General features: G+C 47.1%; 1 protein-coding gene across 1 annotated transcript in view; it reads left to right on the top strand.

Moving 5' to 3' along the window:
• Positions 1 to 26,695, top strand: part of LOC131215369 (protein O-mannosyl-transferase Tmtc3-like) — a 151,293-nt gene that overhangs the window by 89,794 nt on the left and 34,804 nt on the right. The window contains exons 6-7 of the mRNA XM_058209757.1: positions 12,555 to 12,742; positions 22,732 to 22,987. Of these exons, the coding sequence (XP_058065740.1) occupies positions 12,555 to 12,742; positions 22,732 to 22,987 (444 nt within the window). The remainder of the gene's footprint in view (positions 1 to 12,554; positions 12,743 to 22,731; positions 22,988 to 26,695) is intronic.

Raw genomic sequence — 26,695 nt, 5'->3', positions numbered from 1 at the left:
GCTTGTCCCATACCGATGCGAGCCAAGTAAAACCGAAACAAATTGTCGTTCGTCTTTGCGGACGAATCCAGAACAAGCCCCCTCCTAGCCGGGTGTGTTCATGTCCGTTTGGGACAAGGAACTTGTACAACCGCTCACGTCTTTTCGCCGGTGCTCCAGGGAGACGATGTCACAGTTTTCTCTTCCCCCCGCGGTACGTGAGCTCTTAGCCGCCTGTGACTGCCTCTGACTGAACTACTTATCGTTTCGTTTCGATTGTCACGCTTTTCCACCCCAAGACACCCGCGAAAGCACCGTTCCTTGGTACATTAGTTTTTTTTTCCTTTTGTTCAAACACGTAGAAGCAGTTGTCCCACTCGGTCGAGAACCCACTTATCGGTAGCCCACACTGCAAACTGCGAAACATTTTCTAGGGTACTAATTTGTGGGGTGTAAATTCTCTTCTAAGTTTTGTTGGCTGTAAATTGGGAACTCATTATCCAAAAGAAGTCAGTTGATTCAGTTGTAATCGAATCCTTTTGATTTATGCGGAGTACATTCATTAACTTCTCTTTTGGACAAAAAAACTAACATCACCTTCTACACGCATCCAAATTTTCCGTTTCAATGTTCACATCCTTTCGGATAGGGACGCTTTCAGGTCCGGGTAGTGCTGTTTCTCCCAGTGTCCCAGGACCCTGCCGGTCGGTCTTGGCGCAGAGAATGTCTCAATTGTGTTGCCATCGCTCCATCTGGCCGCAGCGAATGGTATGTGTGCGCTCGTCAATCGAATGGCGATGGAGACGCCTGGTGGCTGTCAACAGTTTGATCACGATTCCGTTGCTGCCTCTCGAATCCGGCACACCGCACACTGTGACAGCAATCCATCCAGCTGTCCCGGGCCGGGACACTTCTCGACGCGCAACAACGCACGCACGGACCAAGGGCGAGCCTAGGCCGGCCGTCTTCCGACTCCGAGTCCTGCTTCGAGTGAAGTCATCCGTAACACAAATGCGACCCAGCAGAATCCATTCTCCGCTACCACCTAGTCACGCCGACCGCTCGGATGGTCGGAGCGAACAAAGGAAGCAACCGAAAAACCCACGTTCTTCCTCCAAGAAAGGTGCACGATTCTCTCAAGGGGGGGCCCGGAGAGAAATCGGTCCGGCCCCGGCGATGGCGATATTTCATTCTAATGAAAGGACAACGCACACAGGCACTACGAACGCGAACCAACAACGCAAGTGCGCCCTCTTCCAAGCGGCTGCGAACGGAGGCATATGGGAAGCATAATGTTGTGTACATTGCCGTCGAACCGTGACCGTGTTTCGGGAAGCGCCCGCCAGCAATCGAGCTTGGGCCGACAACGAAAACAAGCCGAAGTCTTAACCGTTGTCTTAACCGTTTGTATCGGGATACGAGCGTTACAGCGTCTTGCATCGAGCCGGGAACTCAGGATATCGTCGAGTTGGTGTTTTCTTTGCCGTGGCCGCTTCGGGGAACGGGAAGCGTTTTAAATTTATGCAATTTTCCCTTTGTTTGTTAGCATTGTCTACGATCTATGATCCTTTCAGCCGAGGCCGTTGCAATATTTGAAGCTACTCTCATTCTTGCCAGCGTAACCAAAATCACTTATTTGTTGGTGTTTCTTTAAAAATGGGGGCCCGCATTACTGGACCTATTAAAGGTCAAACAAATCGGATCGGAGACAGAAAACAAGCCAGCAAAGAGTCCTCTCTCTCTCTGTCTCTCTCTAAGCGCTCGAGTGGTCAATTCCTACGCATTCAGGGGATTGCCCGATTAGGCCCCACCCAGCCCCGTTTGTTGAAACGCATAAATCTTCATGTACCCGTTAAACGTATCCTTGGGTCCGATTCCGATTCGAAAGCATAGCGTTCGGTCAATCAACGAACGGTTATATTTCTCTTGCTAATTCAATCTCTTCGGTGACCGGACGGAGCCAGACGGAGTGAGGGGTGTCCTTCCGCGAGTCTCCATGAATCATAAATCATGGCACCGAATTTATGGTGTCCCGAACCGGCGCGACACCACCGTGGTGCGGCCACCGCCGATATTGAAAGCTATCGTTGTTATGAAAGTGCTTTAATATTTGACACAGTCCGGTCACCACCACCCCCCAAAAGCCACCCACAGCCAGAGAATGGTGAAATATGGTCGTCCTTCGTGCGAGCAAAACTTTCAACACGGCACGGCACGATCCCCGGTTCCTTACACGGGTTGGTCCCGCGGAACTAAATCCCCCCGGTGGGTTTGCCCGACTCGGTGGCCTTCGAAGGCGGTGGAAAAACTTTCGTCCACCGACCTCTTTCGGAGTTCATCTCGGTACGCCTCGGTCGGTCGGTCCGCGTCGTCGTAACGGTACCACCGGGAGGGTCTGCCCGGGTCGCGGCCGAACCACGAAGTTGAAAGTCGCCAAAGCATATGCAGGTCTCGTATCCCCTTTTTCAACGTCACGATAAATTCAAACTTGCGCCCCGGGGTGGGTCGAGGGGCCAGCGGGGGAGGCGATACCGTAGCGCAGGTTCAAACCCTTCTATTAACCTGCGAATGTTTTAACTTTTAACGGAGCCCCACGATGTCACCACCGAGAGTGGCCTTGGTTTTGGTGCGTTTGGTCGGCGTTTCGGGTCCTGCCCTTGTCTCTTCCGCACTCCTGCAAGGGTTCGTTTCGAGAAGAAAAACAACTTCACCAACCATCGAGGGAGCAACGCCACCCTTTCGGGTGGATGGAAAGCGGCGAACTCTGTTGCCGTGCGCGAGGAACGGCAGCGAAGAATGTGTGTCCTCATATCCTTCGGGAGACATTGTAAGCAACTTTCTTCATGTATCATCCTTCAAAGGACGAGCCCCGGGGCAGGCAGTGGGGGGCTAGAAGAAGAAGACGAATGGAGGTCCGTGGTCCGGGCTTCTTTTTTTATAGCAAACTTTTTTTTCGTACGTTAAGCGAAACTTTCCCGGGGGCTACTTATTTATGGGCCGCCAGCTAATCTTACTTTTTGTATCATAATGTGTGGAGTAGAATATGAACCAGACACCTCGCTGGTTATTAGGTCTAAAGTAATGCACCACGTGAACAAAAACCGCAAAACATGTTGTTAAATTGTTTTTAGTTTTTTGGTTTTGAATTTTAATTTGACAATCTGCGGAAGACGAGCAAATCCACACTGGTTTAAACATTGTTTTCTGTTTTCTATGTCCGTAAAAAAATAGTACATAAACATTTCGTTACAGTTCATGCTGAATACAATTACTTCTCTGAATCGTTTAATTATCCAAAACATATTAAAATTTCAAATACTAACCTTCAAATGACGTTGATTCATAAGTGTTTTTTTTATTTACGATACGATACTCCTTGAGCGGTTTTCAATTCTTTCTAACACACTAAAGCCATGACTTTTCAATAAGTTTTGTAACCTTTTTTGTAGCGCTTCACGCACACCAACGAACTCTATTTCACCTGTAGCCACTCGAGGAACTTCGTATATTTTTAAGAATGAGGACCGATCCTCGCTTCCGTTTCGATCCTCAGTAAATAACCGGTATCCGGTATGATGCACTGATGAATTTGTTGAGTGCCTCGCCTTCCGCCGCTTGATCCTTTTCTTTGTTTCAGGGCTTCTTTGTTTACTATTTGTCTCCTTTATTTAGTATTGGCTTCTTTCTCATGTGCTTCTTTCCTAGATATGGCTCGATAGTTTTATTAATATGGGCAGACTTTAGTCTCTGCACTTGCATCAATCAGACAACCGGCAGTGCCTTCCGGAGTGTTCCAAAATCCATTTACATGTGTCCTTATTTCGTTAATCTATCAAAGCATCAAACGTAACCCACTACTGCCCACTGAAATTTGTCCGTCGAAAACATAAATTGATGCAAAATCCGAAAAGTGCTTTAAGATCCTTCTGTAAATAGCTTATTCGTGTTACAGCATAACGGTGCGTGAAAAAATGTGTCCCATTCGCGCAGTGTCCCTGTTGTGGCGACACATTTGGTCGTCTCTCCGCTGCTCCCGTGCCATTGAGCTGGCAACGGCGGCGATCATTATCGTCCCAACGGTTCCGTTTTCATTTTATTTGCCCCACTCTGCTCTCTGGCTCTTCTGTTTGTTATTCCTGAGCCCGCGAACACTCCGGAGATAATTACAAACCGAACCGGCGGAGTTTCCGGAAAAATTTCGCACATTCCGGTTCGATGGGTTCGTCGGCGAAGCCAAACCCCCAGTACCACCACCGAAGTCCTGGTGCCCACGCCCGTTGTTCCATCCGCGAGGAAATGCAAGATTAATGATAACGCCTGGAAACAATAAATATTTTGCCGCGTGTGCGCACATTCGCACATATGCACATAAGTGCAGCGGGCGAAAGGGACTGGGTTGGTTTGGGGCCCATTGTTGTGTCACGCTCCTCGCACTTTCCGACCATAAACGGTCTGCTACCGATTATGGCGTCGTGCGGTGCTGAATCAACCGGGGCCGGCAGGGAAGCCCACGGAAAGCGAGTTCCGGAACGTTGCTGGAGCGGTTTATTTGCAAACAACATGCACCAAGGGGATGGCTTCGCGTGTGTGGAGTTGCATTTCAACAAAAGGATGTTTTTTTCTATTGGTTTTCGGGTATTGTTTATCTGTGTTGTGTGACAGAAGATACACAAATTGGATTATGTGTTTCGTTCCTTCTTTTGTTTTCCTAATAAGTTTACACATTTCTATTATTAATTTTGCTTTTGTTTGTTAAAATAAATCCAGTTAATGTTTATTTATGCTTTTGTTCGAACATTCGCTATCGAATTCCACGATTCTAATCCAGTGCAATCGTTTCGAACGATATGACTCACACTGTTGGTACATATGTTATTATAACTGCAGTTCCAACGGTTTTACAATAGATGACATTATTCACTAAATTTGAAAAAAAATACGTGTTTGACAGCTACTATCATTACGCATCTAACGCAGTATAAGTTCTTTTTGTTAAAGTGTAAACAACTCCTTTTAATAGAATCTGAAAATGTCGAGTTTGGTTCCTGATTAAGTGTTTTCGCGAGGAACGCATTTTCATTACTTCAATATGCAAAACAATCTATCGAAATGGTGAACATGCTCTTGCTGAGAGAACGTTTCGGATGTGATTTTGGCTTGCAAGACCAAGAGCGACCTGAATAGTAAAAAGCGTTGATGATGAAGAATTGGTAGCATTACTCGATCAGGATGCATGTCAGATGCAAGAAGAATTTGCAGACATGTTATGAGTTGACCACAGTTTACCATCGGCTAAGTGTCATGTGAATGAATAGAAAACAATCTTAGTGGGTCTTCCACATGAATTGAGAAAAAAACAGACATTGAAAGAAGGAAAACCATTTGCAACAATAGGAATATTAGTGCCATCAGGTGCCTCTTTGACTATTTACGAAAAGCACTCATCGAAACAGTGCACAATGATCGGTTGAAATGATGTGTACTGCACGTTTTGCGTACTCGGTACTCGTACACAGTAATTATCTGTGTACTAAACGATCCTGTGGTACGAATCACTCTTCTCGACACGCCCTTCCCTCCCGCTGGCCGTTGTTGGGATAATGTTTTGAAAACTTTTTACTTTACCACTAAAAACATCGAGGAACAAGTGCGCTCCAGGAAAGAGTGCCCCACAATAAGAAGAATACATTTCAGCCACCCTTGTGTATGTGTGGGTGTTTCGGTGTGGTTGGTTCTGTTCGGCTGCCCTACCCGGTCCACCCTCCCTCCCGGGGACCACCAAGCCGAGTCCCACGGCCGGACAAAGTTTCGCAAACCCCGGAACGGAACGGTGAACATAAATCAAAATGTAATGAATTTTTAAACAAACTTTGCACTGTCGTGCTGCGCTGCCTCTGTACTTGCCACCGCCCCGGGAGTTGTGGGATAAATCCGCGCGTATCGAAACCGAGACTGCAATATATGAAGTGTACCCCCAAAATGGGTCGAGCGCCCCGCGGGCGAGGGGCGAAAATAGTTCAACACTCACGAATAATTACACATGTTTCCGGCGCGCTTTATGCTGCTCGGGCAACTGACACAACGCGCACCACGCGCTGTCTTGCAGTGACAGCTGCGGCGACCGGCACCGGTCCTATTGTCGCATCAAAGAGCCGAGCATAAATTATGCTCGCACCTCGCTGATTTACAACGTTTTCGCTTCAAGGACGTTGCGGAAGGTTATGCTAATAGCGAGCACAGGAAGTAACACTCTGCGACACACTGCGTTAAGACTTTCAGGGCCATAATCTTGCGCGCAGTAATTGAAACTAATGAACGCCGTACCGTACCACGCACCAAAGGTCGTATCTTTGTTTTCGTGTAACTTTCGTCTCGTTAATTATTACTTTTGCTTGTGTAAGCAGATTTTTTTCGTGCTTTTTTTTCAATCGATGATAAATGAAACGAGACTGAAATTAATTTCTGGCGCGAGCTGCCGAGCAACAATCGGTGCATATGATTAATGGCCCATTCAAACACATACACCGAGCAGCGTGCAGACGATGCTTTCGTCCCATGTTCACCTCGGCCCCTGGGCCCTGTGCCCGGGGATGTGCATATTTGTGTCAATTAAAGGGAAGATTTATTTTTCCTGCAGCACCATGGGCCCACGGGGTCGGGGTTTTGGTTTTCCCTGGGCAACACTCAACTGATCTTCTCCCAACCGTGGGGGTTGGGTTTGAATGATTGATTGAGCTTAAAATTTGGCGTCAGATGCTTATGATTTTTCTGCTTTGCTTTGCTGGTTTTCGCTCGACGATTCGACGGGCGAGCGCTGTCATTTGATTTTCATTTTGATCTCATCAAAAATGTACAGCACAATATGTTATTTATTTTATCATTACTTTTGCCGTTCGGGACTTTTTTTGTGCATTCATTTTAGTACATTCATTAATGTGCCCACCTCTCTACCTCTTTACCGTTCGGTTCGACAGTGTTCAGTGTTCATTTCATTTCCATAAGACCGTTGTTTTTTCGCAACACATCCGGCTGGGCCAATGGGAGATACTGTTGTCAGATGGAGTCAGGTCCTGTTATTTTTCCGAAGCAATTCAGCTCGCATCAAAGCATTTTGGGCGCTCTTTGTTAGCACGCCATCAGTTTCCAACCAAACGCGGCCTCAATCTCTCTCTCTCACACACTATCTCCTTCTCACGTTCGCTTCGCGTCTCTCCTTCATTCCGTTTTCCATCGATTGAAATGTTTTCGCACGAACGGTTCTCGGTCCTATATTGAGTATTCCGCACGAAGAACCACGCATCGATGCTCCTTACGCATTAACTACACTAGTTTGCGTGATTTCGGCCCAAACCCACCCTCCCCGTAGCATAAGCCAACGAACTGTAACTGTAAATTGTGTTATTACAGCAGCACAACACTACTCCTATATCAACTCTTTTCCAGCTGCAGCCCCTCCAAGGACTTGTAAACGCTGCTACGCAGGACAGCATTAGGAAGTTCCACTAAAATAAGCATAAACTCTCGACTCTCGTCTCGAGAGCATTGAAGCGGGTTGGGTGATAAAAAATCCGGCCCCCCAAAGTTGTTATTACAACCTTCGAAGTCTTCTGATAGCACGACGATGTGCCGTGTTCCCCACAGGGGGAGAATGCCAACGTATTACATGGTGTGTGTTAACACACATACACGCAATACCTGCTGGCCGGAAGAGGGAAGCTCCTTTCACTTTTGGGCTGCCCCTTTCCTTCTGCAACCATGCAAAGGAATCTGCATCGACGGATGGTCAGAATTGTTCGGAATTGTTCTGCGGTTATGCATATTTCAAATATGTCTATGGTACACAGCGATCGCATGTGTGTGTTAGTGTATGGGACCGCACAGCAAACACAAGGCGATCCGAAGGCTCGAAGGCGCTGGGTTTAATTTGGTGAACCGTTGAGCCAACGTTGAGGTTTAAAGGGCGCCCTCTGTCTCGGTTCTGGTGGTTTTACTTAGAAAATGCAACATAAAACAGCACTCAAAGAATTCTTGTACTGCTTAAAGATATTCTGCTGTGATATTCTGATAATTCTGAATGCAGTTTAAAGAGCGTCTCGTGGAGCATCATACGCAGCACTTAAAGTCACTACATCGCAGCATGGCTACGAAATAACAACTTCTTTCAATGCATACCCTGGTGATCGAATTGGTAACTTGCAACCCTAAGCCGCCTGGAAACCCTTAGTCTACCCTTTACTAAAATGAAATGGACAAAATGCTGAACACAGTTAATAAAACATTATTCTCACAATAATTTCTTATCCCTATTAAGTTCAGCAATGGTCGAAGTATGATTCTTGGGAACATCCATGCTCAACTCGAAGGCTTTTGTCTGTCAATCATTTCCACATCCGGAGTGAATCTGTCTTGCTGCAGGTCTCACTTTAAGTTTGGGAACAAATAATATCCGTTCGGGGTTTGATCTTGAGCATACGGCTGGTAGAGATCTTGATGTTCAAGAACTTTCAGTTTTTCCTGGGAATGGTTAGAGCATAGAGGAGCATCGTGCTATATTAGATATTACATGAAGTCGTAATTCGTTTGACCTCATTTTGTGTTCATTTTCCCATAGTAAAGGATCTAATGTAAGTAGATATTCAAATTAAGGACGTCATTTGATTGAATTCGAAAACTATATTACATTTTTTCTCTTTGGCTTTAAAATTTCATAAGCTAACTTGCTACTAGCATCGATGCTTTAAACGCCCCTGCATCACTTAGATTATAATTTATGTATTGAAATTATGATCGGCACTGTTAACTCGTGATGATAACTACACCCTATTACGACGCAAAAGGCGAGCAATTCGACACTAGAGAGAGAAAGAGCGATAGCCTCCCCATTGTTTAATGTCTTTTACTGCGGCGCATAACACACGCTACCGGGTCATGTTACACCTGGCGTTGTTGACGCCCCATAATCATGAGAAATCATTATGCATTACTGCTCGTGGCCGCGGTGCGCCCTTCTGCCGGTGAGAAGAAATCGATCGTTTAGCCGTTCGGCCACTGGGAGCTTCAGTGTGCCCTATTAAGCAGGATACAGGTTTAATTTTTACCATGCACCTGGTACACCTCTAAACGCGGTTCGGGACCACCTCTCTAGGGGCTCAGAAACGATACCCCGTGCGTTCTCGTTCTGAACAACCATTGATTCTCGACGTGCTGGTATGTGTGTGAATTTAGCATCGAAAGCATTCGATGGAAAAACCGAAACCGCCTCTGGAGGGCTGTCGAAACTCTCTAGCGGACCGCGCTTTCCCAGGGGCTTTGTGCTGCCCTCGATCCTGCGCTCTCACTCTCGGGGGCCCAGGTGGCCGAGTATTAGTTTGGGGAAAGCTTCTCTTTTTGGTTTTTTTTAATATTTCAACTATTTATGCCGGTCCCGAAACTCACACAGCCCGGACCAAGCGGGAGCGGCCAACTTATAATCAACAATCAGCATCGCCGCCATCATCATCGCTTGTGGGATGTGTGAAAATGAAAATCACCAACTTTGCAGCGGCCAGCATAACTCTTTCTGCACTCCTCCGGTGTCTGGTCGAAGTTTAGGAGCGAGAAACGCGCCCAGCCGGACGGGGACTCTTCCGGGCCAAAGTCTCGCCCAGTGTTCGCGCTATGCTTTTCCGTATTCTGGCCACAACCCATGGCTGGATGCGCGCGCGATGAATGATGTTTGCGTTTGGGATCATAATTTATGGCCCCAGGCCATGTGAGAGATGTAGCAGTCGCCAGCAGCCAACGACAATTCCTGCCGACGGTTTTGGTTTGCTTGGGCCTTGATTTAATGCGCTTCCATCTTATTATTGCATTTTAATTCGTTCCAATTATTCAGTTGGCTATTTGTTTAATTTTTGTCCAAAGAAATAATCATCAAATAAGGAAAGCAAACAAAGAATTCAATAGGCATATGCATAAAAGAAATAGAAAAAGAATGCAGAAAAACAAGCTCAAAACACTAGATCACACCAAACGAAACCGTTCGAGTGACCAAACAAAGCTGGAAACGACAAAACCAAAACCGTTCAACTTGAAAAAGTAGGACGTGGAAATGAAGTAAAGAATGACTTCATTCACAAGAACTTACTGCAGGACCTTTTCAGGACAGTCAAAAATATTGACTTCATTAAACCGTAAAGACGTACAACATACGACCCCAAAAATCATGAATCTAACGCTTTCTTTGTTACTTGCGAGATGATAGTCAAACTGTATGGCCGCTTGTTTTCGCTTTAAGATTGATTCGAGTGCGCCCCAACTTCTGTGGGCCCAGGCCCAGCAGCACTACGCCGGTATTTAGTATCCTTTTGCGCGCCCTCTGATTAATTCGGTCCCTTTCGGGCGTACCATTTGGTGGTGGACCGACCCCTGACTCAGGTTCAGCGGCAGAAGCAGAGCACTCGATACAAAGAGTCAAAATTACCCTCGCATTAATCAGCTTGCGCTGTGAATACAGCGCACCGGAGTTCCAGTTCCGGGAGTCCATTTCAGGAGCTGTCCGCAACTGAATAGATAGTTTAGGAGCTTCACTTAATGCCTGCCTGCTTATGTTGTGCCTACAGCGAGGTGACGCTGACGTGGATGAAGTTGGCTGCCGACGACCGAGCGGACGAACGATGATGATGATGTTCCCGGTGTGTTAATGTGTGCTGGGAAATGGAAATGAAACAAAAACATCACCCCAAACACCGCACACACTCCGAACCCGTTTGGAAGATTTCGGTCCGCTACGCATCTAATAAGTTGGCAGGACGACCGTGCCGACGCTATGACGAGGACACACGGACCGCACCGAGACAAATGCGTCCAATTCATTTTGGCAGAACGACATCCAGCAGCAAGCGGCAGCAGAGTGATGTCTTCTCCGTGTGCAGCCACCGGCTAATGTCCAGCACACAGCACCAGTCCAGCGCCCAAGATGGCTCCGGGACTGTATCGCTGCTACTCTGTGTTGCGGTGGCGGCCAACTCCTGAAGGGATTTTCACCTTTCGTGAAACGTCGGTCCATATCACTTCCTCGCTCATTCCCTCTCTCTCACTCTCGCTCATCGACACACATTCCGGTTGTGGTAGCGACCGGCATCGGCCACGGATGTACCTGCTCAGATATCCTCCTTTTTTGGCCTGAGTGCCCGACAAAAAAAGCCCCAAAGGATGCCTCGAAAAATTGACGATAACAGAAGGGGAAACTTTTACCCGAGCTTCCCTCGAGGTACCCAGACAAAGGGTCCATGAATATTTGTCGAGGTTTTTTTCGTTGTTGTGTTGGGAGCGGTTGTCCTGCGAGTACATCGAAATCGACCCACAATCCCTCTGAACTACCTGTACCACCGGTCCGGTGACCATAAGCGGCCCGGTGTATCACACAATTCCATTAGCAGGATGAGCCGCTTCTAATGGAGTTATCTTAGCGTTTGCTCTCTCTGTGTCGTGGACTGGAGTAAGGATCAAGTAGGTCCGCTGCGACTTATCACCATGGAAACCGGGTGAATGTTTAAACGAGGCTCCCTCGGAGCTCCCGGTTTATTGGTCTCCATTGGCATCGCATAGCAATAGATGAGGTTAAGGTCTGGGCGCAATAGCGTGCGTAAAAGGCAAAGCCCTGAGAGCCTTCCGGAAAACCCCTTGATTCTGAGCACATCCGCGTTCGATTCGAGTCCGACAATATGACACATTCATCTGTTGTCTTCTGGTGTCTTCCAAGTTTCCAGCATTCCGTACTCCGATAGTTCCGCTATCGGAGTACGGTGTTGTCCTCGCATCACCGACGATAGACGCAAGTCCAATATCGCATACCTGTTGTGGCAATAATAGCAATTTTGCCCAATAATTAATGCTTATTTGTGATTCAAAATTCATGCACCAACCACCACGTGGGATGATAGTTCACGATCCACACCCAATGTGGATGGTGAACCAGCACTCAGCAATAGACGTAAGATGAGCCCTGCCCGATGTGTTCTTGTCTCGGAAGAACCGCTTCACGTTCATATTCCAAAACAACCCATCTTACTTGGTTTCAGATACGGTTAGTTGATTCCTTGCTTCATCAATCAATATTAATTGTCTATTGGCGATCAGCTCTTCAATTGTCGTGAACGGAAAACAGATCTTAAATGTTCCTAAGCTCAAACAACTAGTACTTCCTCAGGATATCAGGAATCAGACTATCGGATGACAATGGGATGATTTAAAGCATGAAACATGATCTCCACAGCTTAAAGCAGTTTGCTAATATTGTTCGAAAACTGTGCATTTATCAAACCACGTAGTAGCGCGAACAAGCTCAACGATCGAAAGTAACTCATATAGTTGCCCACTTCTCTCTCTTTCTCTGTCGCTCTTTCTCTATCTATCTATCATTCCCAGTCCAGCCAGTCAGACCCGACGTGGCTGTAACGAGGCTGGCAACTCTATTTTCGCCCCGAGTCGTTCGTTCTATGACGTCCGAAATCCCCGATCTCGTGACACGCGCCCACAACAGCACACAGGCTCCTGATTCGTATCCTCCGTTTTTCGTGCCTCTTTATTTCCAGATCCGGCTCGGCGATATCTACCATCTGGCCCGGTCGATGGCGAGCGGCGGCGGCAAGTCGTTAGCCCTGCCGACCGGCTGGTGGCCCCACGAAGCCAGCCGCCGACTGGTGGTCCTGTGCGTCACCACCGTCGCCCTGCTGTTCGTCCGGCTACAGATCATGGGCTCCCAGCTGCCCGTCTTTACCAGGTGAGTTTCGTGATTTCGTTATTTCCTCTCCAGCGCAGAGCGGAGCGCCGGTCGACCGGTGGTCCAAAACGTCCCGGAGACCTTTGGCGAATTGAGTGACAGTTTGTGATTGGCATCGATCCCGCTACCTCCCGCGTGTGTACAAATGATTCGATTAATTTGACCCAAAATAGTCGCCCCAAAGCACACGGGCAGACTTGGCCGGGCGGGATTCCGGTGAAAAGATTCGCAAATTATTCGCACACCACGACCCGTCCAGGTTTTGCAGAGGTAGCCACTAGGTAATTATTTATCGTACTTTATGGCACCAATTAAACCGGGAACCGGTACCGGTGGTCCGTCCACGAGGAGTGACGACTTCGAATCCTTGCTCCAGCCGATGGTGATGTCGGGCAAAACGGGAGAATGCACTAATAGGGTGTGTCTGAATGAATCATTAGGCAAATGGACGCGCGTCCCGTCTTTCGAAGTTTTCGCTCGAACCTTCCGTTTAACGAGGTTTCCCTTATCGGTTTTGGGTGTTTGCTACGGAATGTACCCTTTCTTTCGATAAATGAATAATTGCCCTTATTGCCTGTCTATCTCGGAGTAACGCTACTGAACTGATCGGGTTTTTTATTTTCTACATGATATCAGAGTAGGTAAATAATATAAATGACACAAAATTCTGATAATGCGAGTTAACCTGGGGTACCAAAGTTGTATTTCGCTCGCCGCTTGTGCGCCATCCTAAGCTTTTAATTCAAGTTTCAATTTAACCCAATTATTCAACTACCGCACTCAGAGTCAATGTTTGGTATTGATTTGTTTGCTTATGGTAAATTTTATGAACGTTGCTATTATGAACATTCTTCTTCTTCTTCATTCTTCACAAAATTTTCATAAATCAATTTATTTCACTTCGATTTCTGTTTTCTCGGACCAAAAATACGAATGGAAACACGTGTGGTTATATATTTTAAACCGGCCATACGAAGCGTAAACGATCTGAGATTTTTACGCTCCAATTTGCGCTTCGGTTGGCGCCCCTGTATCGATTTGGAATAATTACGAGGTGTTTTCAAAAAGTTCTTGTAATAATTTTGTATTGACGAACTTGTCATAATTAGAGTGACATGCGTAGCAACCGAACGCCACATAAAAAATGAAAATCGAATATACGTACCTCCGTAAATGCAAAATTATCAGAACTATTTGAACGCATCTCGTTTTCAATGTTCTATATGAACTTCCATTTTGCCCCACCATACAACTCATTACTTGGTTAGGACTTAAACTTCGCAGTCCTGAACTATTGAAGAGCCTACACTTCATATCATATCTCTCGCAGCGATGGTGTTGGAAGCCCCTCCGTAGTCCACAGTAATCCTAATCATATTCAAGTAACCGGAGTAGTTTGATGGAGGATAACAAAATTTGCTCGAAATGTACACCGGGCCGTGCCTATTCCATGCCTCATCAGGCTTCATTCTACCGTTCTGTAGTATTTAACTACACAACTGCACTGATCCACACTGCCATCGCTTGCCCCAGGCCTCAGAGTCGAACACAAAAATACATGCACCGCGTGCCTCCTGGCGCCGGCTGATATGCACAACAACATCGCCCTGGAGTGCTGCCGATTTCCAGTCGGGATGTTCGGGTCGTTTGGAGTCGTTTCGAAATCAACCCGCCGGTAACCTGCCGCTGACCTGGTGGTGGTAGTCAGATTTTCTGTGGATTACCTCCAAGTACGAGGGGTCAGTGTAACTGGATGGCTGGCTGGCGAGTGTTGTTGCACCATTCTGCGTATCCCTGCAGCGATGCAAGCCGCGAGCTCAGACAGCAGGACCATTTGCCAAATCTCACTACCGTTTAGGGCTTGTCGTTTCCCCGGTCCCGCCCCACACACAGGGGGCCGGCCGGCTGGTGGAGACTGGTTTAACATGGTCCATCGTATAAACAACAAAATGCTCATCGGCTATCGATCCCCGAACGCGTCACACCCGGATGGTCCGGCAGGACGCAACTGTGTAGTCCAGATTCCGGAACGGTCCGGATCATGGCCGCGGGACCGCCGTCGTCGTATATCAAACTTCAGAGCCAGGCGTTCCCATTGTATTGCCGCGCGGTACAACCCGTTTACGTTCCGTGTTCCACGCACCGTGTCCTACTTCGAGGATGGGAGAGAATTTAATTAGAATTATGGCCATTTTGCACTCCAAGGAAGCTCCGGCCACCGATGGCGCCATATTTCTCCGACACTCTTATCGGTCGCACTGAGCCGACTGGGTGCTTCAGAGAGTCACTTTGCTCTTCACCTGGCTTCCTGACACGCGTGACCGTTGCGCAGTGCTCACGGTTTGTGCCGAAAACACTCGGCCAGTGCTGGTGCCGGTCGGCCGAGTCCGTCGCATGTCTCGCAAGGTGACATCGTCGGCCGACCGGGTGGGGATGCAGCATCGGCAGCCAACCGGCACACGAAGGTCTGCATCTGTCTGCTGCGCGGTCATGTTTGTAAACGTCAGCAGGGGCCAACGGAGGCCCTGTTCCGCAAGGTCTTCGATCCGGAACCGCCACTGGAGTAGTGATCGGGGCTCAGGGCGATTTCAGCGCACAGTTTAATGGCAAACTGTGATACGATTTCCATAAGCCTCTTGCTTACGATATATTTAAATGATTTATTGTGTGCAGTAGTTTGGGAGAAAATTATAAGGAAACTTTCAAAGTCTTGGATAAGACTCAATTCGGTTCCTATAAAATGTGCTATAAAATTACTTATTATTATTCAGAAAATTCGAAGCTGTTCGAAAGTGGCACCAATGGCATGAGAGTATTCTTACAAAAATGTGTCGTAGAAAAATAATCAGATAATAACCTTTTATGTTAAAACCTGTTATATTTGTATAGTCGTACGAACATTGTATAGCCAAGCGGCGAACGATTAAATACATTATTATTATTATTATTATTATTATTATTATTGTTATTATTATTATTATTATTATTATTATTTTGTAGATTACTCATAACTCAAATGCTCAAATGCTTATGTAAATGCCAAAATTTGCACTTATACTGCACAAATTATTTGAACTTATACTACAATAGCTATATATTATTATTATTAACTTAACTTATTTTGAGGCTTGATTTTTATTACAACTATGCTATCCAACTTAACTCAACTTAAATGTTACATAAATAATACATAAATACAAACAACAAGCTTTCCCGAATGTAATAAAATAATTGAAGCACTCTTTCTCCCTTGTGAAAATGCCCTTTTCTTTTTCTCGATCCATTTGCTGATCCGCCCGTAAGCTTCTTTCGAAAAGGGATGCCGTTGACGTGGAGCTCTCGCTCGCTCTCTTCCTCTCTCTCGCTCTCTCTCTCTCTATCTCTTTCTCTCTCTCTCGTTCGCTCTCTTTCTTTCTGGCGCGCACGAGGCAGGCTTACGACTCAGTCAAGCAATTCCCCCAATGTAATTCCACAATGTGCGATTGTGCGATGGCCCATCATAAAACCCCGATCCCCGAACCCTGGTCGTGGTGAAGGGATAGAAGTCGAACCTCCATTTTCAACGAAGCCCAACCAACCCGAAGGATTTCCCGGTGACCGACGGACCGCCGGGCGGCGAGTGGGGCCACCGGGACCCCCGAACACGGGTTCATTAAACATTAATTAATCCCCAATAGCGGATGATTAAATTTCCATTAAATGCATCCCGCCAAGGCCGGGCCTGGCCTGGCCGGGCTTTCTCGGGTTCGGTGGAATGTAAAAGTAAAAGCTCCTCCTCCGAGGGCTGCCACCGTAAGCCGGTGGCCGATGGAAAACAACCAAAAGGGGTTATCGAAAATAAACAACAACCAAATCCGGTCGGTGGTCCAGAACCCGGGATTCGGTAATCGAAAATGGGGCGAAGTGCGAAAAAAATGCCGCACTAATAGGGCTAGGGCGTGCTGAGGCCGACCAGGCGCCTCCACCGGGCACGTGGTGAAGGGTGAAAAATCGAAACACACACATACACACAAGTGGAAATGTCCAGCATTTCGGTCACATCCATCTTGTGTGGCCCAAGGCACGTGTTCGATGAACTTTCCGGTATTGTTCTCTCGCCTCAAATTTGTGTACACTCGGAACGGCCATTTAAAGGTCATTTGCGAACGGCGAACGGGCGGCTTCCGGTATGCAAAAACGGCACCGTCGCCCCGCACGTGACGCTTTCCGCTCCGTTGCCCGCACTTTACACATCGTCGGCAGAGTGTAAAGATCCCGCCTCCCAGTACCCTCCGGCCAACGGACAACAAAAATTCGGAAAAACCCTTCCTCGAAGGGAAAAAAAATCCGCAGCGATCCGTGCTCCTGTGATCGCCCTCTCGCAGGAAGATGATGCTTGCTGGCTCATAAATTATGTTTCGTGTTTTGACGAGGGTCGACGACACATATTTGGTGCCCCACGGCCGCGCCCGACACACGAGGGTAACCGAAATAAAATAAGCAAAAACCTGCCGAAAAGGATTCAGGTCACGGCTTCAGGCCCCCGGGAGAGCCGGGAACGCACTCACTCGGTGGGCTACGGTGGGCGCGTCGAGCCCATTCCGTCCTTGGAGAGGGACCCCGTACCCCGTCGGGATTCCCAATTTATTTCGCATACGTCACACGTGTTGAGTATATTAACCGAAAATTACATTCACAAGAAACTCCCGCTCCGTCCCTTTTTGTGTTGTTCCTGAGAGTGGTCCTTGCTTGATTTATGGGGGCAGTCCCACAGTCCCAAGGCACTGGAAGGCATTTGCCCTGCCACCACCATCGAGAGTAGGAAATAAGTAAACAAGCGTTGAAATCATGAGCTGGCATCTGGTTGAAGCTGGGGAAAAGTTGACGCCAAAGCTGGACTCTGCCATCGGCAAACTATCGTTCTCGAACGAACTGTAAACTCAGCATACTTCAGATCATTTCAGGGCTCGCAGCGGCCAATCTGCGGATGCTCCCATTGTTAATGCTTCTAACGAAGAACCATTAACGGGCATGATTCAGGGCGATCGGAAGAATTGTGCAAAATAGTCCAATTTTAGTCTCCTTTTTTGTCACTTTGGCGCGGCGTTGAAGTGATGGGAAAGACAAAACAAATGCTTTCAACCACATAAATAACAGCAACAGTTGAGCTACAATCCAAACCCTGCACCATTTGTGTGTGATGTTCGGAAGTTTAGCTGGTCAACGAATCAATCGACTCAAATCGGAAGGAACAGAAAGCATCAGCAACTCTATAGGCTCCTCTATACACTATATCAGCTCTCTATACACATCGTAAAATTCCCTTCATTGTAATTTTAGCTTTTATGAAAATAAACTGACAAGCGCGACGAAGTTCATCATGTCAATGATCAATCTGTTGAATGTTAGTTTAAGGTCCTAAGAGCAGAGCACAACTCGTATGAACTTGTAGTTCGAACTAACGTTCGTTCGAGCATGCTGCTCGTCGATCATGGGGCTCTCTATAAACCCTTCTGCATATGCCATCCGAAGTATTCTTTATGATGGAGGCAACCAAAGCTTTGTTCTTAACATTTTCTGAACCTTATTAGGCCTGTTTGAAAAAAAGAATGGTCTTTTACAATTACCGTGTTTCGGAACCTTTCTTTTCTGAGAAAAGGTACTCTGGACTGATGCTTCACTGTTGGTAAGACTCATTGTGCAACTTCATTGTGATTCTTTGCGATCCATTTTTCCTTCCTTCCTTCATCCTTCAACATTGTGATTCTTTGCGATCCATTTGCGAGCAGAGAAAAATTGACTGATGCCGACTTGACGACAGTAGACAAAAATTGACTGATTACTCAAAATAGACGAACTTTTCAACATAAGTAAGTGACATGAGTAGCAACATAACGCCTCAAAAAAAAACAAAATCGAATATGAAACAGCCCGCGAAAATTCAAATGACCCGTTCCTTTTGGAACGTCGCTAGGGTCTTAGCGTTTCTTCAGTAAGTTCCAATTATTTTCTATTTAAACGCAGTCTTATTGTTTTTTTTGCTTGTACAAAACATTCAGAATTCACCATTTGTTTTTCATAGTTTACGTTCTCGAGCCGTCGGGAGTTCGGTCCTTGACTGATTGCATCACACTGCCATGCCAAAAGCCATAGCCGAGCTCAAATCCAAGCTAATTGTGTGCTCTTCACCGCCGTTACACAACGTAACATGCGCACCATACGCCAGTGGGGTGGTGCGTAAATTGCAATGGCAAAGCGAACTTACTTCGCATATTTCCTTTGTTACAGGCCGTGCGACGTTCGTGCGTGCGCCACGTTTCGTGCGGTGAACTTGTTCAGTTTCAGGTGTTTCGCGAAAGTATCGCTGCGCTCCACTCCGCTCCACAGTTCAAACAAAGGACTCTCTGTGTGGCCAACAAAAGCGAAAGGGTAGTCAAGATTTAATGTAGCATTATAGCTCGTCGCTCCGTCGTCAGTGTGTTGGTTGACGCGACGGAACCGGGCGTTCTGCATTTTAATGTTTTCGCGCGTCGAACCCGGAGTTATCCGGAGCATCGATCAGCATGCGAAGGGGACCATATGGTAGCCAGGTAGGTCCACCCCCTAAACGGTGGGGTTTCCTTTTTGGCGCCGCAGTTTATTGCTGTCACGTTCCTGAATTTTGACAGCTGTTTTCGACAGCTGGACGTACGCAGCCAACCGGCTGCGGTGGCTGTCTGGCTGGCTGCGTTCAGGGGTAGCTTTTGGTCGCACCCGAAATCAGTCAGCAAAGCTTGGCAAGGACTAGGGACGACGGGGGGGGTGGTATTACTCCCACCCACCACCCACACCTGTTTCTCGATACGCAAAACGTATGATTAATCAGACCGACGCCGCGAACTCGCGGGGTGCCGAAAGGCGCGAGAAAGTGTACAATTTCTACCGCCCAGTTTGGTTGGCGTCAAAAATTCACACACCCTCCTACCAAACGTTCCGTGCTCTCCCCCGGTATGTCCCCGCCGTTATGTTGCAGCAAACATGTTTCGCTGACACCGCGTCGGGCGGATGGGCTTGCGCGTGCGGAACGATCAACTGCCACACGGAGAGGCCACAATAAACTATTCGCCGCGCCATAATAGGAAATTGATTGGAAACGTTATTGCGCCGCTCCCGCCCCCGAAATGATTTGATTCCTTTGGTACCGGCACCTAGCTTTTCGCGCGAGGCGGGTCCTGGCCCCTTCAACCCGTCAGACTTTTCGCATCGTGACGACCGGGCGACAAGACCACGGCGGTGTTTCCAGTTTCACGGTGTCAAACTCAAGCCGTGTGTGGGATCGAAATAAAACAAAACGCCCCCCGGGCGGGTCTGACGGCGAAGGACCTACCTGGGGGGTGATTTTACTGCGACCACCCGACGGACCTGTCCGGGCACTTGGTCTTTTACTGATTTTGGCGCATTTACGATTGGAGACAGTTCGGCGTTTCGCACGGCAGCGTTTCCTACCGTCGTTGGTGTGTTCGACTCCGACACACTCAGGCACCGACCAACAGCGTTGACAGTTGTGGACAATGATTGGGCACAGTGGGAGATATCTTACTCCTTGCAAATGAAGGATGAAAGTCACCAAAAGGACACCAACGAAGCGTCACAAAACGGTAGATTGGTTCTTGTCAATGGTGTCCGCGTATTTTCTACATTTATTAATCTTGATCGTCATTTTTCTGGCGATATCGACTTGATCTGATAAAACGAGAACTCGTTGGCAAGATGACGATAATTTAATATAACAGTTCAGTCAGTTTACCGTAAACAATGGCCAATCTTTTGCGATAAAAGTAACAATTCGGTTTCAATGTGGAATTTCTTTGTTTGCTTTTTGATAAGTTTGATGTTGGTCAAAAATATTGATGTTCGGATGTGCTTAGAATAAGATGCGAAAAAAGTGTCAACAAACACCACAAAAATACAATCCCTAAATTAACCCATTAACCCTAAATCAAACAAAACAAGACTGATTTTCAAACAAGATCGATTGAAATTCTACTTCAATGTCCAAAGTCATCAAATTACCCACAAAATACGGGAAAAGTTTATTATATATTCAAAAAGGAAACGTGATAATTATTGGTTTTCAACTAAAAAAGCTTTCATTAAAACAGGTTCAAAAGGCGGAGTACTATGAAAAGTATCACTGTGGCCAAAGCATATCGGAAATTCGCTTACAACTCAAAAAATCTTTCTTTATTCTTCTAAATCTATGTAATTACCTTTAAAATAATCCCTACTCTATCCAGTAGAACTCTGTCTACCCTTTGAACAAAATGGTCTTTTCGGCAACGCTCTCAATTATTGGCTGTAAAAGATGTCTTGGGATCGATCCTTCGAGTTCAGCGAATAGCCTGTCAGGTGCTAAGTCAGGCGACTTCGGTGGTTGTGGAACGGATCGAGTTTGTGGCGAAATGATCACGAAAACATCACGAAAACTTCGAATAGAATTCTTTGTTGATAGATTGACGAAGAATTCATTTTTAACCATGTTTAACTTCACGTGATTTTGAAATTGTACACCATGGCACATTTTGCACTCTTTTTTTGAATTTTTATTTGACAGGTTTATTCAATAGTTCAGTTTGAATAGAATCGACATTCGTGTCAGATTAATCCCCAATTCCTTCAGTTATTGGAAGGTATAATCCAAGCACGGCCCTACTTTGGCTCACGGGTGTGTGTGTGTGTGTGGCCACACTTCAGCCGCATGCCACATGAAGGGGCCTAGAACGCTCCCCCCGACTAGTGCCCAAGTACAGCCCAACACTTCCTTCCGAGCGGGGGCCCGACGTGAAAACGAAAATTATTAACCTTTATGGTAGTTTTATGACGTGAAATCGTGCAATAGCAAAAGTTGATGACTTCGTTCCTAGGTCCTCTAGTGCTTGGCATCGTTCGCATCGTCTCCTCGTACAGGTCCTCGGCCATTGAGTGGTGGTCCGCCCTGCAGGAGCCCACCACCCATCTTCCGGCGTCGCAACCATCTGCGTTACACGCCGACTGCGTCGTTGAACCGTTGCCGGCCCGTTTTTATTGCGCCGATCCGGGGTCCTCGGTGGGTGGTGCACCACCCTCTCCCCGCACGGCACCGGAAATGCCGGAGTGGATCTGGCGGGAATGAAAATACTTTGTTGCGCGGTGGCCCCAGCAGCAGGTCGTGGGCGCCGGAAAATTGCTCTGAAAGGTGGGAAAATGCAGATCAGGACGAAGGAGGGATTGGAGAGCCGTTGGCGGAAGGTTCCCATGATCGGATGAAAAGAAAATTCTTCTTCTCAATCTCTTCGTTTCCTTGCTCTTCAATCGCCGCTTTGCGCCATGTTTCGAGTCTCGAGCACGTCACGTAGTAGTAACGCGTTGTATGTGCCAATGTCACATGTCACCGTCGATTACACCGTATTCGCCAGCAAACGCCCGCATCCGCACTCACCCCGCCGAACCGTTCTTCTTCGACCACCACACCCACTGTGTGGCGTCGCAAGGCGTTCAATATTCTCCTCCCGAGACCTGGTTGGCCAATAAAATATCTAATTTCATTCTCATAAAAATATGAGTTTTACTATCGATCATATTATTTTGTCACCCTTTTCCGGCCAAGAGGGTGCCCTCAGGGTTGGCTATTTCTTCGCTTGAGTGGTCCGCGGGTCAGACCGGGAGAAACTAATAAACAGGCCGCCGATGGTTTATGGCGCACTGCATCGACCCAACGCGAAGTGTTCATCATTATCAGCACAGATCACGCGAGCAATATCGAGCTTTAACGAGCGCTACGACAGATTTGCTCGAGCTGATGAGCGGTTCGTTCTCTGAACATGACCAATATTTATCAGCGTCGCTTCAGGGCGAAATATGAAAGTAACACGAAAACATATCAGACTGCAGCACATTGCATACTTTCAGGCGTGTTTGAATATTTTGCGGCGCGATATCTTTTAATCTCCACACTGCACTGTACAAAACACTTCCCCCTTCTCTCGTTGCAGATTCGACAATCCGGCGTCCGTAGCGGCCACCCCGGTCCGGCAGCTGTCGTACAACTATCTCGTGTCGGTTAACCTGTGGCTGCTGCTGTTCCCGTGCGATCTGTGCTGCGACTGGACGATGGGCACCGTGCCGCTGGTCGAGTCGTTCACCGACCCGCGCAATCTGTCCACCCTCGGTGCCTACACCATCATCGGTGTCCTGGCGTGGGTTGCCTTCATCGAGAACCATCGGCAGAAAACGGCGGTCGTTGTGATGGTAAGTGCTTCCCGGGGCAACCCCCCCCCCCCCCCCCACCCCCCAAAATCGATGCTATTCAATCTGCAATCTGACCTCCGAAACAACGAATGAGAGTTGCAACTGAGTCCGAGGGGTTGAGCCGAAATGGCGGTTTGGCTGCAATAATCGTGTGACTGTGAAACCCCGAAACGATAGTTATCTTTGATCTCTTGACCTGATTTCAAATCTTTATTATTAACTAAGCTTTGGCCGCGTCATGCAATTGGTCATCTGGGCTGAGTGATGCCATTCAGTCACCCAGCTCCACAAAGGTTTCCAATTCATCTTGAGCTCTTGCAAACTTGGGGAGCACATTCATTGGCTTTTCAAATGCAAAATCTGTAATCTTTTTGAAATCCTTATGCTCATGGAAACGAACAGTTTTTGAGGCACTGTCACTTGCCGACTCACTGTCTGTTTTAAAATGTCCGCAACAGGTTGACTTCTATGAGTTACGATAACGCCTGATTCACTTTCTTTGTCTGAGGATTAGGTTAGACGAATACGGCCTCTGTTATTAATTGAACCTCTGAAATGACTGACTGTAATACTTCATCAGTCAGTCACAACACCTTCCCTATAGCTTCGGGCATCTTATATCCTGTTTTGTTTTTTTGATAAATATTGCTATTTTCTTATATTATTTCAATTCTATTCGACGTGTAAGCATATCTTGTGCTTAACTCCTGAAAGTATGCAATACGTTGCGCATAACAAACGACTGTGCCATTCTTGCCGCTAACCAAAATAGCTTTCGAAATTAGACGCTCAATTAGAGTTTCGTACTCTTTTCGGTTCGGATCGATGTTGCCCACAATCAGTAACCACCGGCAGCAAGTGTAAAATCTCCAAAACCAACAAATTTGTGCTTTGAAACAAGAAAACGGCATTTTTCAGCCCCGATTCGCCGTCGCGCGAAACTTCGGGCAATGCCAATTTCATGCAAATTAGGTGTGAGCTGTTGTAAGTTCCTGTAAGGTTGTGCCACGCGCCCAATTAACGCACCAAAAAGGGCGACCAGCATATGATTTCCGTTGTAATCGCCGCGCCTTATCATACTTCCGCCGACTGGCAAAGTTTGTAAGAACCGCGCGGCATTGCACAGCCATGCGATGCGAGATTAACATACTCGAGTGAAAACTTGAGCCATGTAGGAAGCGACCGTCTCGTGGGAAAAAGTTTCCGACGAATTGGACTCAGCTAACTCAATTGACGAATTTGTTATCGCCATTTGTTGTCGCACCGTCCGATTCGCCCGCTCGGTAAACGAGCTTTCTTTTCGCTGCTTGACAAAAGCCGACGGAATATTATTTCATTCATAGCATCTGCGAGTAAGGTTGGTGGCAGCTTTGGAGGCCTAGGCAAAATATCGCATATTGTGAAAAATAAAAGTTATCCTTAGGCGGAGCGCGTGATAAAATTTGGAATTTCCCAGAACTTTCGACCCACGGTGGGTGAAAATGCCCGTTTGCTGTGGTGCCGGCTTATGTCCTTTTGCTCGTCGGTCACACACATCCGTGCGTGGATGGACGTTTGTCGCTGCCCAGATCAGAGCCCGTTTCCCTCGACGATTTGCTGTTGATTTCAATTTTCCACTGCTCCCTGCCAGCACACAGACGCGCACCGGTCCCCGGGCGATGGCATTGACACTCAATCCAAAGTGCCTCACGTGCCTGCGTGTGTGAGTGTGGCCAAATTCTTGGAAATGATTTTTATGATTCGTTCGTTCGCTCCGAAGCTCCGAAGATATTCATTTCACTTCACAGCGCACATGTGTGTGGCCACCGGCGTTGGCGCTGGCCGGATCTGATTCGGATGAGATGAGGTCCTTGATGTCCTTCTCGATGAATAAACCTGCCAGTTTTCGGTCCCGCCGTGTATGTGTAACACACATTTATCGATTGCAGCTCCAGGAGACAATACCAGCTTCGAGACCGCGCCAGGATGCCCGCTGGTCCTTTTCTTTATCGATTTTCCCAAGTGGCGCTCGTGTGCAGGGCCCACTCCTCGAGACCAGTCCACGTTCTTCCAGGAGCCCTAGTGGGTGAGGTGTTTATTTTGCGTCGTCCATCAGACCATTTCGGATACCGGATGTCCTATCAACGCCCTTTTCGTTCCTATGTGTAGTGTGGGTGCGTTCGGATATCAATCGCGGGTGTTGATAGTTGCGTTGCGTAGCCACCGGCGGACGAACTATCGGCCGGGCGGGGCCTCGTCACTTTCAGCCTCTGCCCCGTAATGTCCCTTTTGGGTGACGCCCGAGGACGCCCGCCTTGTGCGCGTCTGCTGAATTGGCGATCTGAAAATCGGAATATAATCATCATCATCATCATCATCATCATCACCTTCATCGTAGCCATGTTGGTCATCTGTGTCGACTGATCGATGCCGACTGACCTTTGGCAGTCGCGTGTCTCGACAGTCAGGCAGCAGCAGCAGAAGGACCCCTAACCAACGGTCCCGACTAGCGACCCGGCCATCATAATATTCGATGTTCGATCTTCACGTGTGAATCTAATCAGCGGGAATTGATTTGTCGAAAGGTTCTCACCACCACCAATCCCACCAGAGGCCACCAGGTTCGGTTATTTCGATGCCTTTTCTTTTTATTAAATCGGGTTTTTATGCGACAATATTATCGTACGACTTAGGAGATATTGTTGGAACAGAATTTCGAATTCGAATTCTGTTTTGATTAATAGATGCTGGCTGGTGGACTTAAGTTTCCGTGGTTTCGAGGTTAAAAACTTTATAATCAAACCATGTGAAGTGCTTTCTGAAGTCAGTTCTGAGTTGTATCGGTGAGTAGTTCGTTGAGAACGTTGCGAACTCTTTTTGTGAGCCACCACTCTGGTCTGTTCTTTAACACTATTTTATTTACTTCCGCCGTATTTTCGTTTGTTCTTGACGAACCCGGACATCCGGTACGCTATTCGATGTCCTCAGAAATTCTCGGTCGTCTGGGAACTTTTTGTTGTGCCAATAAACGTTGCTTCGGCCCAAGGTAACTTCATCATAAACCATAGTCAACATGTTTCGATTACACCCTATCATTTAATTCTGCTTTTTTACACAAAATATGATGAATATTCTTTGCAGTCTTTTTTGCAACAAGCAGATATCGAAAACAAACCGAAAAATCGAACATCAAATATACTTGGCCGCAGAAATTCGAAAGACACGATACATTTCAAACAGTCCGCGTATTTTATTTCTGTTGGTTGAATTCTAATTACGACAATGTTCGGACAACCAAATATCTGAAGAGGCTAGGTGCAAAACAAGTTTACCGGAACCGCTAGTAGTATACAATTGTTCGTGTAATTGTTGACCATTAACTTGTGGAACTTTTTCTCGTATTATTTGGATTGGAACTGTGCGATCAAAAATTCAAACAACCTTGTGGGCTCAACGGAAGCCGTGGCCTGGGTGAGAATAAAATGCAACCACCAAACCAAACTCAACATTTCATGTCGCTGCCACAACATGCCGATACGAAAGTTTCACTTTTCCAATCATTTTCAATATTATTTTTGAGGATCGTACTTTATTCTAAATCAACGAAGCCGAGCCGAGACGCTGCTCGTCGAAATCCGCACTTTATGGCAGATATCCGATTGATGCTCGGCACGAAATAGCTCTCAGCGGGCACCTCTTAAAGAAAGATCCGGCTCTCCGCAGCACTCG

This window comes from Anopheles bellator, chromosome 1, assembly GCF_943735745.2.
Source record: "Anopheles bellator chromosome 1, idAnoBellAS_SP24_06.2, whole genome shotgun sequence".
NCBI lineage: Eukaryota > Metazoa > Arthropoda > Insecta > Diptera > Culicidae > Anopheles > Anopheles bellator.
The sequence above is the reverse complement of the archived record's forward strand: the minus strand, read 5'-3'. Positions and strand labels throughout refer to the sequence as shown.